The 19,624-nt window shown below is 34.5% G+C and overlaps 1 protein-coding gene across 1 annotated transcript in view; it reads left to right on the forward strand.

Annotated features, from left to right (window-relative positions):
* The window catches only part of SAMTOR (S-adenosylmethionine sensor upstream of mTORC1), an 89,162-nt gene that overhangs the window by 10,529 nt on the left and 59,009 nt on the right, over positions 1–19,624 (forward strand). The window contains exon 2 of the mRNA XM_072964650.1: positions 4,106–4,247. Coding sequence (XP_072820751.1) covers positions 4,106–4,247 — 142 coding nt within the window. The remainder of the gene's footprint in view (positions 1–4,105; positions 4,248–19,624) is intronic.

Consider the following 19,624-nt stretch of genomic DNA (forward strand, 5'->3'; position numbering starts at 1 on the left):
GGTAATTTTGAACTTCATTCAAGAATTTTATAAGACAGTCAGGTGACTGTTTTTAAGACTAGGTAGAGCTTTAAGTTGATCTTAAAACTATGTATTTGAACAAATGATTACTGATTTCTTCTTTAGATTTATTATTTTGGTCTGACTGTAATGTGTTTATTGACTCTTAATTTCAAGTTAGGCTGCAGGACATATATATTTTTAATTGTGCTTTCTAAATATAATTTTTGAATTACCCAAGTTCTTTGTATTTAAGCAAAGTGAAATGTATGTGTTCATTGGAGATTTTCATCTCCTTCTCTCGGTTCTTTTTCTTCTCGCCCTTCTCCTTCCCCTTCTTCTCCCTCCCCCCCTTTTACTTTAAGATACATTCATGTTTTCATAGGATGCCTATAAAAATGAATAAGAAAGTAGATTATTAATCATAATGATTTTGAGTCATCACAAATGCCAATATATTAGAATCATAAGGCTAATTATTCATTGAGAGCTCTGATTGATTGAACTTGAATACTTAAGCATTGCTTGTTATGTTGAGTAGAGCTTTGATACAGACCTCAGCAAGTTCTTATTTCTTGATTTAACTTTTGATAATGAAAAGTATTATCATTTTAAATAAGACAATCTTTTAAATATTGATTGACCTAATAACTAAATTATAACAAAAATCCATAGAATTGAGTTTAATGTATTTTTTTGTATATGTAGTTTGACCAAGTTAATGGGAGGGTTTTGAATATGTATACTGGGTACTGGTCAACCTTAACTTTTTTTGGCTTTTGCAATCCAAATCATAAATTATTTTAAAAATACTTAAGGGTAAGTAGCACTATTTTGAATACTGTAAAAATAAGTAATGGGCTGTTGCCAAAAAACCCCCTGAATTTTCCTATTCTATTTTTAATAAATTGATTTATTTAAAAAATAATAAGCTTTCAGGGGTATTCTGGAAAGTGGAATTTTCTCATAACTGAAGGCTAACTTTTTTGTTGTTGTTGTTCAAATTTGTAACCAAACACTTTAATACAGTATATACCTAGTAGACAGGGTTTGATACTTTTTTGTTGAATATATATGTGATTTAAAAGTTCTGAGTCCAGAATGGTTTACATGGAACATAGGGAATATATCAGGTTCCTATCTCTATTAGAACAGCTACCACATTTTATTACATCTTCTCTTCCTTTGATACCGTTAACTTTATTATTCTCTGTAGTGTTTGACATAGGGTATTTTTTCAGCAAATCTGTTGAAAGAATGAAAAGTGTGTACAATTGCATTGTTTAGTCTCAATTATATATTAAGTGTACTACACTATTAATCTCATCAATTTCAGTAGCAGCATATTTGGAGAGTCTGGAGACTCTTAAATATTAGTAAAAAAAACAACAACATTAAATTGAAGTCTGCAATTAGTTTGAGTTGATTAGGCTTACAGACAAAATTTGAATCCTTCCTCAAGACTTCAGTAGCAGATAGTAAGCCTTAAAACTTCATTAAAAAAAATTGACAGTATTTAAAGAGAATTTTGAGTGTGAGAAACCAAAGGTCTTCTAAAAAGCTGAAGGGGCAGTAGGTTTCCATATATATGTACGCTTGTCTTTGCGTCTCCTAGCTAGTAGAACAATTCTAGTGTTAATTGAGTTTCACAATATACAGTAACTTAGAGAACTCTGAGAATTTGTAATAGATGCATTTGATGGCTCTCATAACATACCCTTGGTCCTCTGGTATGGTGGACAGACACTGTGAGCTCAGAGGCACCCAGTCCCAACAGAGTCCCATTTAAATGTGTGCTGCTTTCTTTTCTGCTTTCTACCTTTCACTAACACTGCTGGAGCCCACCGAGAGCATCCTGCTTTTCAGTACCTAAGTGCAGACTAGAAATACAGGTTGTTAACAACCCTCAGTTAATGAGGGATAGTAACTGATAGATAAATACTTCAGTCTCCCATCCTCTAGGTGCACAATTCCAGAGGCATTCTGTATGCTTCTCTGTTGCCCACAGCAGGCAACCTCAATAATGTACCCTTGTATTAGCATTTTCTGCTTCCTTAGCTTGTTCTCCCTATTCTTACTCCTGTTTGCTAGGATTCTTCCCTGAATAAATTACTTGTACCCAGGTCCTTGTCTTAAGTGGGGCCTTCTACAGAATCTAAACTAAGAAATCTTTTAATGAAAAAGAATATGAAAACAAATATATGTATGTATATGCACGATTGGGACATTGTGCTGTACACCAGAAATTGACACATTGTAACTGATGGTACTCTAATTTAAAAATAAAAATTAAAAAAATAAACTAAGAAGTCTTATAGAAAGGAAATCTGTTTAAGTATGTTAAACATAGCTTTTCCCAAACGTATTTGATCACAGAACTTTTGTTTGAATGACTTCTATTACCAGAAAATGTAGTAAATTTATATATTTGTTTATGACATGTACATTATATAGGACATTGAAACATTCATGTTCAAGCAAAGGGCCTTTTAGAGTTGAAGATATCCATCTTGAAAAAAGATAAAGCACCTTTGAAATGATACTATACCTTCATGAACTGTTTAGCGTCGTCTGATTAGAATAAAGTTGAGAATAGTTTTATGAACCATTGGAGATTTATTAAAGTAACAATAATCAAAATATTTGTTTCAAAGGCTTTACTTCCTGTAGTTTTATTTAGAGACTTGATAAATAACTACATCTGAAGGATGTTGCTTAAACTAAGGAGTTTTTCTTTGAGAATTTAGAAAAATTTGTTTGCCTACTTGTTTTTAGTGGACAGTTATTGCCAATCTGCTATATAACAATTTGAGAGCCCTGTCACTACACAGATAGTAGTGATTAGTGAAAATATTGTTGTATAAGAATATGACCACAAAAAAGAGAAAACTTTTCATCCTTTTTGGATTTAAAAATCAATATTCAGACCAAGACTGATACATATTCATCTTAACTGAACAATGCATGTGTGAGGGCATGTTTGTACCCTTATTTCTCTTTATTGTGTTGGTCAAACTAGAAGGCTAATAGTTTGATTTTCAACTCAGTACCTACTGAACTGTGTACTTAAAATAACCAGTAAAGTTTTTCAAACTTAAAACCTTTAACTCTTAAATACTAGAATCTAATCATCTCACCTGGGGAAAGAATTTGAATACAATCACCATCCCCAAATTTGGCTATTCTATTTATGTGTTTAAGTTTATTCTCTTACTAAACAATTGCCTAGATTTGAACAGGTGGCAAGAGAACCTAAGTCTTATGTCTAAGAACATTGAATGACTCCACCTTGATAATTTTTGTTTACTCTTTTACCCTTATAATTATGTTAATGTTATTTATTTGGCCATAGCATTCTCATACCTTTCTTTATAAAGAACTCACATTGATGTTTCAGATTTCATATTAAATGTGTAGCGACTGATTTAATTAAAAAGAAAAATGGTAGCAGCTGAAAGTAATGCTGTGGCCACATAATATAGTCAGCTTATAATTTTTATTCATTTTATAAAGACTCAAAACTTCAGAAAGGTTTCCAAGGTAGTTTCTCCAGCAACATTTTTGCCCTAGGATTATAAGTTTTTAAAGTGTAGTATGCTTAGAGCAAGTCCAAGTGTATAAATACATATATTTAACTTTCTGGCTAATTTATGTTGCCATCTCACCTGTCAATCCCTTTTTAATATAGGGGACTAATAATTATGTAGAAATTCAAGAAAGTAACAGGCAAGAAGCAGGCTTAAGTGGTTTCTCTGTTTCTGCAAGGTACTATTGCCCATTGGTAGCAGGATAATTAATGTTTGAATGACCAGCCATACTTCTCCTCTACCAGCATACTTTTGGTTTATAAATTGATAACTGGCATTTATTCAACTTTGCAAATCCACATGTTTAAAATGGTAAAATTTATTTGATTATCAAATCATCATGGTTAAAATGATGCATCCTTTTGTATAAAGGAGCTTTAAAAATTATGATGTTTAAACTTTATGAAGTTTTGCCTTATAATTTTCTTTATATGCATCTTTAAGTTTTAGATTTTACTAAAACTTTTAAGAGCCTGACATTTTAAAATAAAGTTAATTTATTTTTTCTTTGTTTTTAGTGGGAGATTTTGATAAGATCTGGCGAGAACATTGTGAGGATGAGGAAACACTTTGTGAATATGCTGTTGCAATGAAAAATTTGGCAGATAATCATTGGGCAAAAACTTGTGAGGGCGAAGGTCGTATTGAATGGTGTTGTAGGTGAGTGTTTTTATGAATTAACATTTTTGGTTTTTGTTTAAACTCTTAAGTCTAAGCAGCGCTGTATATGATTCATTATACAAAAAACAGAAATGTTTTAAAATAGATGATGTATTTTAAACAACTTCTCCTCCTTGCCTTAACTTTCTCTCAGTTTATTTCATTCATCTTTCTCTAATCAAAATGTTTTTCTTTGATATAACTTTAAAGTTTTTGTTTCAACTTTTTAAAAGTATAGCTTTATATACATTTAATATGTTTAAGCGTTGATACATTTAAAATAAGAGTTTAGCACTTGACTCATCATTAGTAAGTTGTAGTACAGAAATTTCTTTGGGTAAGTATGTTTGAATTAGAGTAAAAATGAGTATTTTTCCATTCTTTAAAACTGAAAACATCTTAAAAGTTTCCAAATCCTGTACTTTTTATATATGATTCAGGGTATTATAGCACTTATATATGATTTTGGATATAAGTTTATTTTCTCATAGCATAGCTTCTTTTTTTAACATTTTTTAATTGATTTATAATCATTTTACAATGTTGTGTCAAATTCCAGTGTTCAGCACAATTTTTCAGTCATTCATGGACATATACACACTCATTCTCACATTTTTTTCTCTGTGATTTATCATAACATTTTGTGTATATTTCCCTGTGCTATACAGTGTAATCTTGTTTATCTATTCTACAATTTTGAAATCCCAGTCTATCCCTTCCCACCCTCTACCCCCCTGGTAACCACAAGTCTGTATTCTCTGTCCATGAGTCTTTAGATTCCACATATGAGCGATCTCATATGGTATTTTTCTTTCTCTTTCTGGCTTACTTCACTTAGAATGACATTCTCTAGGAGCATCCATGTTGCTGCAAATGGCGTTATGTTGTCGGTTTTTATGGCTGAGTAGTATTCCATTGTATAAATATACCACATCTTCTTTATCCAGTCACCTGTTGATGGACATTTAGGCTGTTTCCATGTTTTGGCTATTGTAAATAGTGCTGCTATGAACATTGGAGTGCAGGTGTCATCCTGAAGTAGATTTCCTTCTGGATACAAGCCCAGGAGTGGGATTCCTGGGTCATATGGTAAGTCTATTCCTAGTCTTTTGAGGAATCGCCACACTGTTTTCCATAGTGGCTGCACCAAACTACATTCCCACCAGCAGTGTAGGAGGATTCCCCTTACTCCACAGCCTCTCCAGCATTTGTCATTTTTGGATTTTTGAATGACGGCCATTCTGACTGGTGTGAGGTGATACCTCATTGTAGTTTTGATTTGCATTTCTCTGATAATTAGTGATATTGAGCATTTTTTCATGTGCTTTTTGATCATTTGTATGTCTTCCTTGGAGAATTGCTTGTTTAGGTCTTCTGCCCATTTTTGGATTGGGTTGTTTATTTTTTTCTTACTGAGTCGTATGAGGTGCTTATATATTTTGGAGATCAAGCCTTTGTCGGTTTCACTTGCAAAAATTTTCTCCCATTCCGTAGGTTTTCTTCTTGTTTTATTTCTGGTTTCCTTTGCTCTGCAGAAGCTTGTAAGTTTCATTAGGTCCCATTTGTTTATTCTTGCTTTTATTTCTTCTAGGCGAAAATTTTTGAAATGTATGTCAGATAATGTTTGGCCTATGTTTTCCTCTAGGAGGTTTACTGTATCTTGTCTTATGTTTAAGTCTTTAATCCATTTTGAGTTGATTTTTGTATATGGTGTAAGGGTGTGTTCTAGCTTCATTGTTTTACATGCTGCTGTCCAGTTTTCCCAACACCATTTGCTGAAGAGACTGTCTTTATTCCATTGTATATTCTTGCCTCCTTTGTCGAAGATTAGTTGACCAAAGGTTTGTGGGTTCATTTCTGGGCTCTCTATTCTGTTCCTTTGGTCCATATGTCTGTTTTGGTACCAATACCATGCTGTCTTGATGACTGTAGCTCTATAGTATTGTCTGAAGTCTGGGAGAGTTATTCCTCCAGCCTCTTTCTTTCTCTTCAGTAATGCTTTAGCAATTCTAGGTCTTTGATGGTTCCATATAAATTTTATTATGATTTGTTCTAGTTCTGTGAAATATGTCCTGGGTAATTGGATAGGGATTGCATTAAATCTGTAGATTGCCTTGGGCAGTGTGACCATTTTAACAATATTGATTCTTCCAATCCAAGAGCATGGAATATCTTTCCATTTTTTAAAGTCTTCTTTAATTTCCTTCATCAATGGTTTATAGTTTTCTGTGTATAATTCTTTCACCTCGTTGGTTAGATTTATTCCTAGATATTACTTTGGGTGCTATTTTAAAGGGGATTGTTTCTTTACTTTCTTTTTCTGTTGATTTATCGTTAGTGTAAAGAAAGGCAACTGATTTTTGAACATTAATTTTGTAACCTGCTACCTTGCTGAATTCTTCAATCAGCTCTAGTAGCTTTTGTGTGGACCTTTTAGGGTTTTCTATATATAGTAACATGTCATCAGCATATAATGACACTTTTACCTCTTCTTTTCCAATTTGGATCCCTTTTATTTCTTTCTCTTGCCTGATTGCTGTGGCTAGGACTTCCAGGACTATGTTGAATAGGAGTGGTGATAGTGGGCATCCTTGTCTTGTCCCAGATTTTAGTGGGAAGCTTTTGAGTTTTTCACCGTTAAGAACTATGCTGGCTGTAGGTTTGTCATGTATAGCTTTTATTATGTTGAGATATGTTCCCTCTATACCCACTTTGGCGAGAGTTTTTATCATAAATGGGTGTTGAATTTTATCAAATGCTTTTTCTTCATCAATTGAGATGATCATGTGGTTTTTGTCCTTTCTCTTGTTGATGTGATGTATTACATTGATTGATTTGCGTATGTTGAACCAGCCTTGTGTCCCTGGGATGAACCCCACTTGGTCATGATGTATAATCTTTTTTATGTGTTGTTGGATTCTATTTGCTAAAATTTTGGTGAGGATTTTGGCGTCTATGTTCATCAGTGATATTGGCCTATAATTCTCTTTTTTTGTAGTGTCTTTGCCTGGTTTTGGTATCAGGGTGATGGTGGCTTCATAGAATGAGTTTGGGAGTATTCCCTCCTTTTCAATCGTCTGGAAGAGTTTGAGAAGGACTGGTATGAGTTCTTCTTTGTATGTTTGGTAGAATTCCCCGGTGAAGCCGTCCGGTCCTGGATTTTTATTTGTAGGGAGGTTTTTAATTGCTATTTCTATTTCCTTTCTAGTGATCGGATTGTTCAAGTGTTTAGTTTCTTCTTGATTCAGTTTTGGTGGACAGTATGTTTCCAGAATCTTGTCCATCTCCTCTAGGTTATCCATTTTGGTTCCATATAGTTTTTCATAATATTCTCGTATGATATTCTGTATTTCTATTTTGTTTGTTGTAATTTCTCCATTTTCCTTTCTTATTTTGCTAATTTGTGCTCTCTCTTTTTTCTTCTTTGTGAGTTTGGCCAGAGGTTTGTCGATTTTATTTACTTTTTCAAAAAACCATCTTTTGGTTCGGTTGATTTTTTTCTATGGTCTTGTTAATCTCTATTGTATTTAATTCCTCTCTGATCTTTATTATTTCCTTCCTTCTGCTGCTTTTTGGGGCTTTTTGTTGTTCTTTTTCTAATTGATTCAGGTGGTGGGTTAACTTGTTTATTTGAGATTGTTCTTTTTTGAGGAAGGCCTGTATCGCTATAAACTTCCCTCTTAGCACTGCCTTTGCTGTGTCCCATAGGTTTTGAGTGGTTGTGCTTTCATTATCATTTGTCTCAAGGTATTTTTTAATTTCAGCTTTGATTTCCTCATTGATCCATTGTTTTTTCAATAACATAGTGTTTAATCTCCATGCTTTTCTTTTTTTCTCCTTTGTTTCTCTGTTGTTGATTTCCAGTTTCATGGCATTGTGGTAAGTAAAGATGCTTGAGATAATTTCTATCTTCTTAAATTTGTTGAGGTTTCTTTTGTGTCCAAGTACATGATCGATCCTGGAAAATGTTCCATGTGCCCTTGAAAAGAATGTATATTCTATTTTTGGGGGGTGTAATGCTCTGAAAATATCCACCAAATCTAGTTTTTCTATTGTAGTATTTAATTTCTCTGTTGCCTTGTTTATTTTCTGTCTGGAAGATCTGTCTAGTGATGTTAATGCAGTGTTAAAATCTCCAACTATGATTGTATTCCCATCAATATCGCCCTTTATCTCTGTTAGTAATTCTTGTATGTACTTAGGTGCTCCTATATTGGGTGCATATATATTAACGAGTGTAATGTCTTCATCTTGTATCATTCCTTTAATCATTATAAAATGTCCCTCTTTATCTTTCTTTATGGCCTTTGTTTTAAAGTCTATTTTGTCTGAAATTAGTACTGCAACACCTACTTTTTTGGCTTTTCCATTTGCATGGAATATCCTTTTCCATCCTTTCACTCTCAATCTATATGTGTCCTTCTCCCTAAAGTGGGTCTCTTGTATGCATCATATTGAAGGTTCTTGCTTTATTATCCAGTCTGCCACCCTATGTCTTTTGACTGGAGCATTTAGTCCATTAACATTTACAGTAATTAATGATAGATGTGTGTTTATTGCCATTTTGAACTTATCTTTGCAGTTGAATTGGTATATCCTCTTTGTTCCTTTCTTCTTCCTTTTGTGGTTTGGTAATTTTTCTTTGTATTATCATGGATTTTATTTAATTTTTGTGACTCCCTTGTAAATTTTTGACTTGTGGTTACCCTTTTTTGTAAATCTATTAACCTATACCTGTTTTTATTAAACTGATAATAACATGATCTCAAACCCATCCTACTGTTAAAAAAATTTTAAAAAGAAAGAAAAAAAATTCTATATTTCCCTGCCTCCCTCTCCCACTCTCAGTGATTTGTATGTCTTCTTTTATAATTTCGTGTTTTCTTTGTTTGTAATTCATGAGTTATCACCTTTCCAGTTGTGAGTTTCTCATTTCTGTAGCATCCTGCTGCTTTTCTATTTAGAATAGCCCTTTCAATATTTCTTTTAGCATGGGTTTAGTGTTGCCAAACTCCTGCAGCTTTTTTTTGTCTGTGAAACTCTTTATTTCTCCTTCTGTCCTAAAGGATAGCCTTGCTGGATAAAGTATCCTAGGTTGCATCTCTTTTTCATTCAGGGCTTTGAATATATCTTGCCACTCCCTTCTGGCCTGTAGTGTTTGTGTAGAGAAATCAGCTGAGAGCCTTATGGGGGTTCCCTTGTAATTCACTCTTTGCTTTTCTCTTGCTGCCTTTAGAATCATTTCTTTATCCTTGACTCTGGCCATCTTGATTATGATATGTCTTGGTGTGGGTCTATTTGGATTCTTCCTGTTTGGGACCCTCTGAGCTTCCTGTACTTGGATATCTGATTCCTTCTTTAAGTTTGGGAAGTTTTCAGTCATGATTTCTTCAAAAACCTTTTCAATCCCCTTTGATCCTTCTTCCCCTTCTGGGACCCCTATTATGCGAAGATTGGGACGCTTTATATTATCTCATAGGTCCCTTATGCTATTATCATTATTTTTTATTTGCTTATCTTGTAGTTCTTCTGAATGGGTGCTTTCTATTGCCCTGTCTTCTAGATCACTAATTCGTTCCTCTGCATTAACTAGTCAGCTTTGCACAGCTATTAGATCATTCCTCATCTCTGTCAATGAGTTTACCCATTCTGCTTGGCTCTTCTTTATAGCTTCAATTTCATTTTTGACATATTTTATCTCTCTAAGCACTATCTCTTGTAATTCCTTCAGCAATTTGATCACTCCTTTTTTGAAATCTTGATCTAGTAGGCTATCGATGTCTATTTCATTGATCTTTCTTTCAGGGGATTCCTCTTGTTCTTTTAATTGGGAAAGGTTTCTCTGCTTCTTCATCTTGCTCATACCTCTCTGGCACTGTGGTTTATGAAGTATCAGTTGTCTATTTTGGATCTTAAGGATTTTATCTATCTAATGCCTATTTATGAATAGAACTTAGGAAAAAAAAAGAAAGAAATAATAAGAGAGAGAGAGAAAGATTTTTAAAAGAAGGGAGAAAGAGGGTTTGAAAACAGTGTATAATGAATAATAGAAGAGCGAGTTGAAGCAGAGTATTAATCGGGTTGAGACGTCATTTTAAAACCTTTAAAAAAAAAGGGGTGGGGAGATGAATAGATGTATTTGAAGCCTGTGTCTAATTAATAACAGGACATCAAAACCCAAGAGAAATAGAAATGAATTAAGAAGTAAAAATTAAGAGAGTAATTGAAAATAGAACAGGTAAAAACAGATTTAAGAACAAAACAAAAAACAAACAAAAACAAAAACAAAAAGCAAAACAAAAAAAAAGGGGTTGTCGGTGTTCTCCTGGAGTCTGTGTGCTTTTAATGTGAAGTCCTTCTGTCTTCGTCCTGTTTTGGAAGCTCAGCTTGTTTTCATAGGCCTTCCTTTGGCGCCCTCTTCTGTGCTGCTCCCAGCACCTGTCGGCAAGCTGATCGCGCCTCCTCCTAACACGGGGTCAGATGCAGCTCTCCTCTGCTGTGGGCGGGCGGGTCACTGCCCCTCCCGATGCCGCAGTCAGATGTTGCAGACTAGCCAGGCAGGAGGGCGGGTCGTGCCCCCTCCCAGCACCTCGGTCAGGGGCTGTGTTCCTGCCCGACAGGCGTGGGGGCCGCTCTCCCTCTGCCTGCGCCGCCGGTAGCTCCGCTGCTCTGTGCGGCTGCGCGCTCCGCCCTGGCCGGCGCTCCGCCCAGGCCGCGCTCCCCCCGGCCGCGCTCCGCGGGAGGGCTTTGGGAAGACCGAGGGGCAGCCTCGTCCCTGCTCCGAGCCAAGACCCAGCTCCTTGTTTGTCTTTGTGGAGCAAGTTCTCTGAGGGACCAGGATGGAAGGATCCCACCTGCCCCGGGCTGTAGGCCCGTCTCAGTCTGGCCCTTGAGGCTGCTGAGCCCTTCGGTGCGGATGCAGGTTTCGCCCCTGCCCCCGCCTGGGTGCTAAGCGCCGGAGAATATGGCGGCTGTGGCTGGGCCCCGCCTCTCTTCCCCTGAAAAGTTTCCGCTGGTTTTCAGAGATGGGGGTATGCACCCTTCCCCCGAGAGCACATCAACCTTGCTGTTTTATGGAGGGCCCAGGTTGTTCTGTCCTGTACACCCACAGCCACGGCGCCCAGCCCCTTGCAGTCCCCCAGAGCTGCCTCCGTGCAGCCGCCCCCATCCTCCGTCCGGCTTGTGCAGCCTGGCCCTGCCCGCGGCTGCCGGCCCGCGTCTCAGGCTGGGTGTCGGGGGAACGCTCTGTGCCCGTTTAACTTAGTTCTGTCAGACAAGGGCTGCTCTGTACAGATCCGAGCCTCGGAGGCTCCCCCTCCGTCCCGCTGGCCTCTCAGTTGGAGAGGGGAGACCCAGCGAGCGAGTGCCAGTCCTCCTTTGCCGCTGCCTCCCCGCGGGACCCGTCCCGCGGTGCTTTGCCTTTTGTTCTTTCTTTTTTCCTTTTCTCCTACCAGATTTTTGCTGTCTTTATCTTTTGAAGAGGGCGATGTTCTGTCGGAGTTCCGCAGGTGCTCTGGTTGGCTGAGTGAGTCTGTAGATGTGGATCTTGGTGTATTTGTGGGAGAGGGTGACTTACAAGTGTCCTTCTACTCCGCCATCTTGCCTCTTCTCCCTAGCATAGCTTCTAATGTTAAAAACATCAGAAAATGAAATACTGCTCATCATTTGTCTCAAGTGATAAAATTATAAGAACAGATGTGTGTACTGACTAAATTTAAAAATGAATTCCTGGAAAACAAAACCTTATCTTTTTAGCTTGGATAATAAGTTTATTGTAACTTTAGGTTTATATTTCATTTCAGTTATATTTTATTCCAAGTTTCTGTTTTAATCTCATTTAAAAATTATGTAATAATGTGTATTTCATTCATTCAACAAATAATCCAGAGAAAAATATATATTTATTTTATTTATTTATTTAATAAGTTCTTTTATTATTTTATTTATTATTTTATTTATTTAATAAATTCTTTTATTTATTCTTTTATTTATTTTTATTATTTATTTATTTAATAAATTATTCTTATTGTCTTTTATTCTTTTATTTATTTATTTAATAAATTCTTTTATTTATTTAATAAATTACTCTTATTGTCTACTGTAAACTAGTTATATCATAGGCACTGTGATTACAGCAGTTAACCAGACAAAAATCCTTGCTCTCATGGAACTTACATGTTAGTGGGAATGAGAAGCAAGAAACAACACATAAATATATACTAGGTCAGATAATGGTAAGTGCCATGAGAAAAATAAAGCAAGGAAAAGTAAAACAATTTTAAATAGAATAGACAGAGAAGGCCTCACTAATGTGATATGTAAAGGACATGAAGGATGTGAGAAAACAAGCCTTAACAAGTCTAGAGGCCTGGAGGCAGGAGCTTGCTGGCATGTTTGAGAAATAGCAAGGAGACCAATGTGGCTACAGCAGAATGAGCAGCAGGGGGTGGCAGGGCGGTGGTAGAAAATATAAAATAACAGCTAGATTTTGTAGGATCTTGTGGACCATTGTAAAGACATTGGCCTTTATTCTGCATGAGATGAGAAGTCATTAAATGTTTAAGGAGAGGAGTTCCAGGATTTTATTAGCCTTTTAAAATGTGTCACGAATTTTGAAGAATTAATTTCTGTGTTAAGATAGACTATAGAAAGGGCAGGGGTGTAAGTAAGGAAACCAGTTTGGAGTCTACTCTAACAATCAAGGCACAAAGTTATAGTGAAACAGTTTTCCTGGAGAGTGAGAAGCTGAATGGACAGGACATTGTGGTAGGATTAATACTCAAGTGAGTATAATGACTTAAGAGAGGAGCAAGGGAGAAGCTGATGTATACATTGTGGTGATTATGAAGATATATAAGAAGGGAATTTAAAATATGAGGTAGGTAGGGAGTGGTGGAAAGATGGTATCATCAATGGATTGTGGAGTCAAAGAATTGTGGAGTTGGGGAACTGAAGGAGGGAGACAGAATAATAAGAAATGAGATGTTTGGAATTAAAATGTTTGGCATTTTGGGCTTGTTCTAGAAAGAAAATGTTTTTAAATCTGACTGTTCTACAGAGTATACATTTTCTCCTTCAAGCTAAGAAAGGAGAAATAAGGTGTACTACTGAGCCAGGTATTTCCCTTGTAACACAAAGGAATAATGTAATCCAATCAGCTAATAAGTACCATCACTGTCTAAGACCATCATTCTTTGTACTTAGCAACACTGCTTTTAAATTAGTATTCCAATACATCAGGCAAGCTCTCTGCCTTTATTTGAAATACTACTTTGATATGTGGTATTCTCATAGGAACGTTTGCTTGTACTTTCCACTTGAATAATGAATCTGCCTCACACTTCACTCTTCATTTTTCTTTGGATTTGTGTTTTTAATCAGTAGTTATTGTATCTATACATGTTCTGAAAGGTCACTTTTAGGTCAGACTGCTGAAAAATACATTAATAAGACTTTATGCAAAGTACCGAAAAAAAACCAATGGCAAAATATGATAAAAAGATTTTACTATGGGAAGTGATCCCAAGAGAAGTTTTATAATGTCTACTTCAAACTTAAAACTAGGTTGGGGGAACAGGCTTTAAAACTATTAATTTTGAGACAAATTATTTGTAATTCTAACTTGGGTTATATGTAATTCCTTTCTCTGTTGACAGTTATAAGAGAGCAGTGTCACTCTGAAAGTTAAAGTGATCTTTAAAAAGAGTTTGAAAAGTTTGCTTGCAGTTAGTTATACTTAAAACTGTATAGGAATTTAATATGTGAAATAAGCCTTACTGACATTGCCCTGCTAAGATTTTGTTAACTGTTTAGCTTGAAGAATTCTACGTAACATTTCCTTCAAAAAATAATAAAAATTTATGTGTAATATCAAATATTAAAAATGAGAAACAAAACACAGTATAAAATTATAGTTGTATGTTTAATAAGAGAATTTGCCTTCTCTAACTCTACATAGAGGAACATATGTAAACAAACCATTTCCTAAACCATTTGAAAGTAAATTGCAGATAACATGGCATTTCATCTCCTTGTATCTCCTAAGAATAAGTACAGTCTTCTATGTAACCACACTACTATCATCACATTAAGACAATTAACAGTAATTTACTAATTTTCTAAAATATCTAGTTCATAAATTCATCTTTTTGTTATTATCCCCAAAATATAGTTTATAATTTTTTTCCCTAAATCAAGGCTCATGCATTGGTGGTTATCTCTCTTTAGGTTCTTGTTTTTGTTTTCTATAACATTGAGTTTTTAGAGGAATGTTAGTTGATTTGTAAAATATCTTACATTCTGCATTTTGTGATTATTGGTTTAAGGTGATTAATAGCATTGTTTAAATATTCTATATATCCTTATTGATTTTTTCTTTTGTTTTTTTTAATTCTATCGATTACCAAGGGAGATGTTTTCAATGTATCATTTTTCTTGATTTTTCACTAATAGCTTGACTTTTCTTTAGAGATTTCATTTTTCTATTGAAGTTCTCCATATTTTCATCTATTCAGTTAATATTTTTCTCTATTAAAATTTTATAATAGTTATTTTAAGTCCTTGTCTGCTTATTCCAACATAAAGTTAATCTGTGGGTCTGTTTCTTTTGGCTGTTTTTTCTTTTGGTTATGGATTATTTTTTCCTGCTTTATTATATGCCTGGTTATTTTTAAGAATACATATACTGGCATTGTGTTTAGAAGAGACTGGGGTAAATAATATTTTTCCCCAGAGAGGGTGTGCTTTTTTTCTCTGATAGGCAGCTAGGATGAGAGAGTGAATGCTTTGATTTCATGAAGACTTAAGCTGGGTGGAATCTGGATTTCTTCTTTAAATAGTCTCAGTTCACCTCACTTCACATGCTTTGAGAGTGCATCCTGTTCTGTGTATATTACAGGTACCATCCTCTAGCAGGACCCTAGGACCTACACCCATGAAATAGTGCAGAGAATTTTCCAATCTGTGACACCATTCTAAGCAGCCTTTGAAAGCTCTGCTGATTTCCATTTAATCAAACAAAATTACTCTGCTGTAGAAGACTTGATCCTCTGCCATTTATTTGCTATACTTTTTCAGCAAATGCACAAAGTGTCTGTGATCCCTTCTCATCCAGGAAGGGTTTGTCTCCTTCTGGAATTTAGTTCCATTAGACCTCATTGCATCCTCAGTTCTCTTGATTTCTTTTTAATATATTGTTTTTAGATTGTATAGCTTTTTTTCTAGTTATAGCACAGCCAGAGGTTTGTTGTAATTATCTGTATTCTAATCTAAAACTAGCTTTGTGTCTTTGATTTGGATTTATTTGTTTGTTTTCTTATGGTGCCCTTTAACTACTTCCTCAATCTCCTTCATTTCTTATGAACTGAAAGTTGAGTCTAAAGTATTGATTCAGGTCTCATATTTCTGGCAAAATATTTATTAGGTGAAACTTCATACTTCATATTGCATCACATTAGCAGGTTCTTACTGTCAGGTTGTTCCACTATTTGAGATGCTGAATTTTATCATTTGTTTAAGGTAGTAACTACAAGATCCTTCCATCGCAAACTGATGTTTTCCCTTTGCAATTAGCAAGTAATATGTACAGTGACATTTTTGGCTTGTGGATCAATCCTGTCTCCCAACAATCTTTCATCTAACAGGTTTACTTCCATTTATTAAATAATTTATTTCATTTGGGGTTGCAAAATGATTTTTTAAATTATATCATTCCTTGCAATTTTTAGCAGTCATTCTTCTACAAATAAAAACTTCCCTTTATGAACAGGGTACATGTTTCCAGAAAGGCTAGGTAAAAATAAATTATATACATGTAATTCTTTCCTTTTATTTATCAATTTTCATAGTAAGGAGTTTGTGTAATAGCCAGTTCCAATTGTGACAGGTGAGTTTTTGTGGGTTTTTTTGTTGGTGGTGGTTTGTTTGTTTTGTTTTGGGATATCACTGTAGCCTCTTGGATTGTTACTTATTCACTTTTTTTTATAGGCCTTTGATTTCTGTGTCAATGTATGTCTGTATGTGTGTTCTCATTATTCCATATTTAACTAGTGAGAGCCTTCAAAGCTGGCTGCTGTGGTCTGACATCATCTTTGAGCACTTTCCTGCTATCTATTACAAGATGAGCCTTTACTTTCCCAGTCAAGACCTAGAATCAAGGAGCCTAGTTTCCTTTAGTGGAAAACAGCAATTAGAAATTGAGATCTGGCCACTAGATATATTTCTGAGGTGTCCTTTCTTCTAGAATTTTTCAGTGATAGAGTTAGAAAAAACATTTATATACATTTATAGTCTTTATATATATATATATATAGTCTTAAATTCATAATTGATATTTTCTATTCAAATGTAGCATTTACAGATTTTTTTGCATAACTTTATGTTTGTATCTTATCTCTTCTGTTACACTGAAGGACTTAATTCTGAATAGCATTAACACATTTGCTTTGTTCTATAATTATCATAAAATGGTTTCAAAATTACAGTACCAATTTTACTTCTAACAATAAACTGAGTGAAGTTTAAAATTTTTTTGCAGTTCTTTTGTCTTTAGAACATAACTCACTAAGGGTCAGAATACTGTGTTTGAAAGTTACTTGAAACAGTTCTTTTGTGTATGGTTATGTTACCAATTTGCTATACGGTTGGTTTCACTTTACTTTCAGTTTTATGGGGATTTTTCCCCTATTTTCTTTTAATTTGGGAGAATGTGAAACATTTACATGGTTCAGAAGTCAAAACTTTATAAAAAGATATCTCAGAAAAGGCTCCCTTCCATTTTCTTCATTTGTTTCTTGTTTAAAACAATCTTTTTCTTTTTGCAGAAGTAAGCAAATTAACACACCTATGTGCCTGCACACACATATCCATTCTGTCTTATCACCATGGTACATGTTATATATAAGGCTTCTGTACCAGGGTGTTTTGGCTGATACATAGATACAATAATATATCTACATATTGTATATGTTATACACTCTGTTTTGTACTTTTCTTTTTTACTTAATATTATGTTACAAAGATAATTCTTTTTGGTATTGTATTAGTCAGGGTTTTCCAGAGAATTGGCTGACAAATCCCAGGATTTGAAGGGTGAGTTGACACTCTGGAGACCCAGTAGAACCGAACCCATGGTGCAATTCCTAAGGCCAGCAGGCTTGAGACCCAGGAAGAGCTGATATTTCAGTTTGAGTCTGAAGGCAGGAAAAATTCAGTGTTCCAGCAGGAAGAATCTCTCATACTTGGGGAGGGGGGCAGTTAACTTTTTTGTTTTATGCAGATCTTCAAGTGATTGGATAAGGCCCCCCTTCATTAAGAAGGACAGTCTGTTTTACTCAATCTGCTGATTTAAACATTAGTTTCATCCAGAAACATCCTCACAGAAACCCCCAGAATGTTTGACCAAATATCTAGGGCACCCTGTAGCCCAGTCAAGTTGACACATAAATTAACCATCGCAAAGATATGAATATCTTCCTTATTTTGATAAGTTCCTTGCAAGCTTTTTCTATTACAGATAGTGCTATACTGATAACTGTGTGTGTATTCATTTTGTATTTTTGGCATTGTATCTTTGTAGATTCATAGATGTGGAATTGTAGAGTAAAAGAATAAATGCGTATGTGATTTTATTGAATATTGCCAGATCACCCTCCATAGAGATTATATCATTTTGTAATTCCACCAGCAAAAATGAGAATACCTGTTTATCCACCATCTCACCAACAGCGTATGATTGAGTTTTTGCCAGTCTGATAGATGGAAATTAATATCTTTGGTTTTAAAATATGTTTATCTTATGAATGAGGTCAAGTACATTTTCAAGTACTAAAGAATTATTTGCCTTTTTTCCTGTGAATTATGTGGTTGTGTTTTTGACACTTTTTTTTCTTAATGGTTTTTGGTCCTTTTATTCTTGATTTTTATAGAGCTTTTATATAATTTAGAGATATGTGCTTTTTTTCTTTGACTTTGTATCTTTTGCTATGTAAGTTTTTTTTTTTTTGCCACACAGGAGGTTTTTATTTTTACATAATCAGATATATTTGTCTCTTCTTTTATTGCTTCCAGATTTCATTTATCTTAGAAAAACTTTTCTGATTCCCAGACTGTAAGAATTCCTATTAGAAATTCACTCATATTTTCTTCTCATATTTGTATGATAATCATTTTTTTAATGTTTCAATCTCTGACCTATTTGGAATTCAATCCATTGTTTGTCATGAAGTATAGATATAATTCTCCTCACCCCCAAATAATTACCTATTTCTCCCATATCATTTATGAAAATGTATACCGTTTCTGCAGTGATTTAACATACTTATGATATGCCAGGTTTCTCCAGATAGTTGGTTCCGTTTTAGGACTTTCTATTATGATTCATTGTCTATACCATTTAATCCATGTTATTCCTATAACATCTCTCCCCCACCACCATTCTTCTTTCTCAGGATTTTCTTGGCTATACTTGCTTTTGTTTTTTTCCCTATCTACTTTAGAATCAGCTGGTCTAACTGAATTTTTTGAAATTTGTATTTTTATTGGAATTACATTAAATTCTTTACTAACTGGAAAAAATGGCATCTTTAGAATGTTGAATCATTATATCCATGAAAAAGTTATATATCCCTCCATTTGTTCTAATCTGCTTTTGAATCTTTCATTAGTATTTTAGGTTTTCTGTATAATGATTCTGCACATTTCATATTTATTCCTATGTATTTTATCATTCTGTTGCTATTATAAATGTGGTCTTCACTTCTGTTGTATATTCTGATAGGCTATTATTTATTTATGTGGAGGTTTTTAATTTTTATATGTTTTACATCTTATTTTACTGAATTCTCCTACTGTTTGTATTAGTTTATGATTGACTCTTTTGGATTGTCTAGGTCTATTATCACATCACCTGTCTATACATAGAGTTTTATTTCTTTCTCTCCAATTCTCATCTGTTACTTGTGTCTTACTCTTGTAGTGATAATTTGTGTGGTATGTCCCCATTGAATAAGCTGCTGGTGTTTTGGCTAATACATAGATATAATTTTACTGTTAGGAAGTATTCAACAAGCTCTAATTGATTGATTGATTTTATTAGAAATATGTGTAGGATTTTGTTGAATGTACTTTCAGCATCTATGGAAATGAATGAGTTTTCTCCTTAGATTTATGAATATAGTGAATTGTAATAATGGATTCTTTTTATATTGAATCATCTTTGCGTTCTTAAAATGCATACTCTTTGGCCATGTTTGATTCTATTTGCTAAAATTTTATTTTATAATTTTTACATTGATACTTATAAGTGATGTTGGCCTGGTTTTTTGTTGTTGTTGTTGTTGTTGACATTTTCAGACCTAATTATCATTGTTATTTGCTCA

Source organism: Vicugna pacos, chromosome 7, assembly GCF_048564905.1.
Source record: "Vicugna pacos chromosome 7, VicPac4, whole genome shotgun sequence".
In the NCBI taxonomy this organism is placed as follows: Eukaryota; Metazoa; Chordata; class Mammalia; order Artiodactyla; family Camelidae; genus Vicugna; species Vicugna pacos.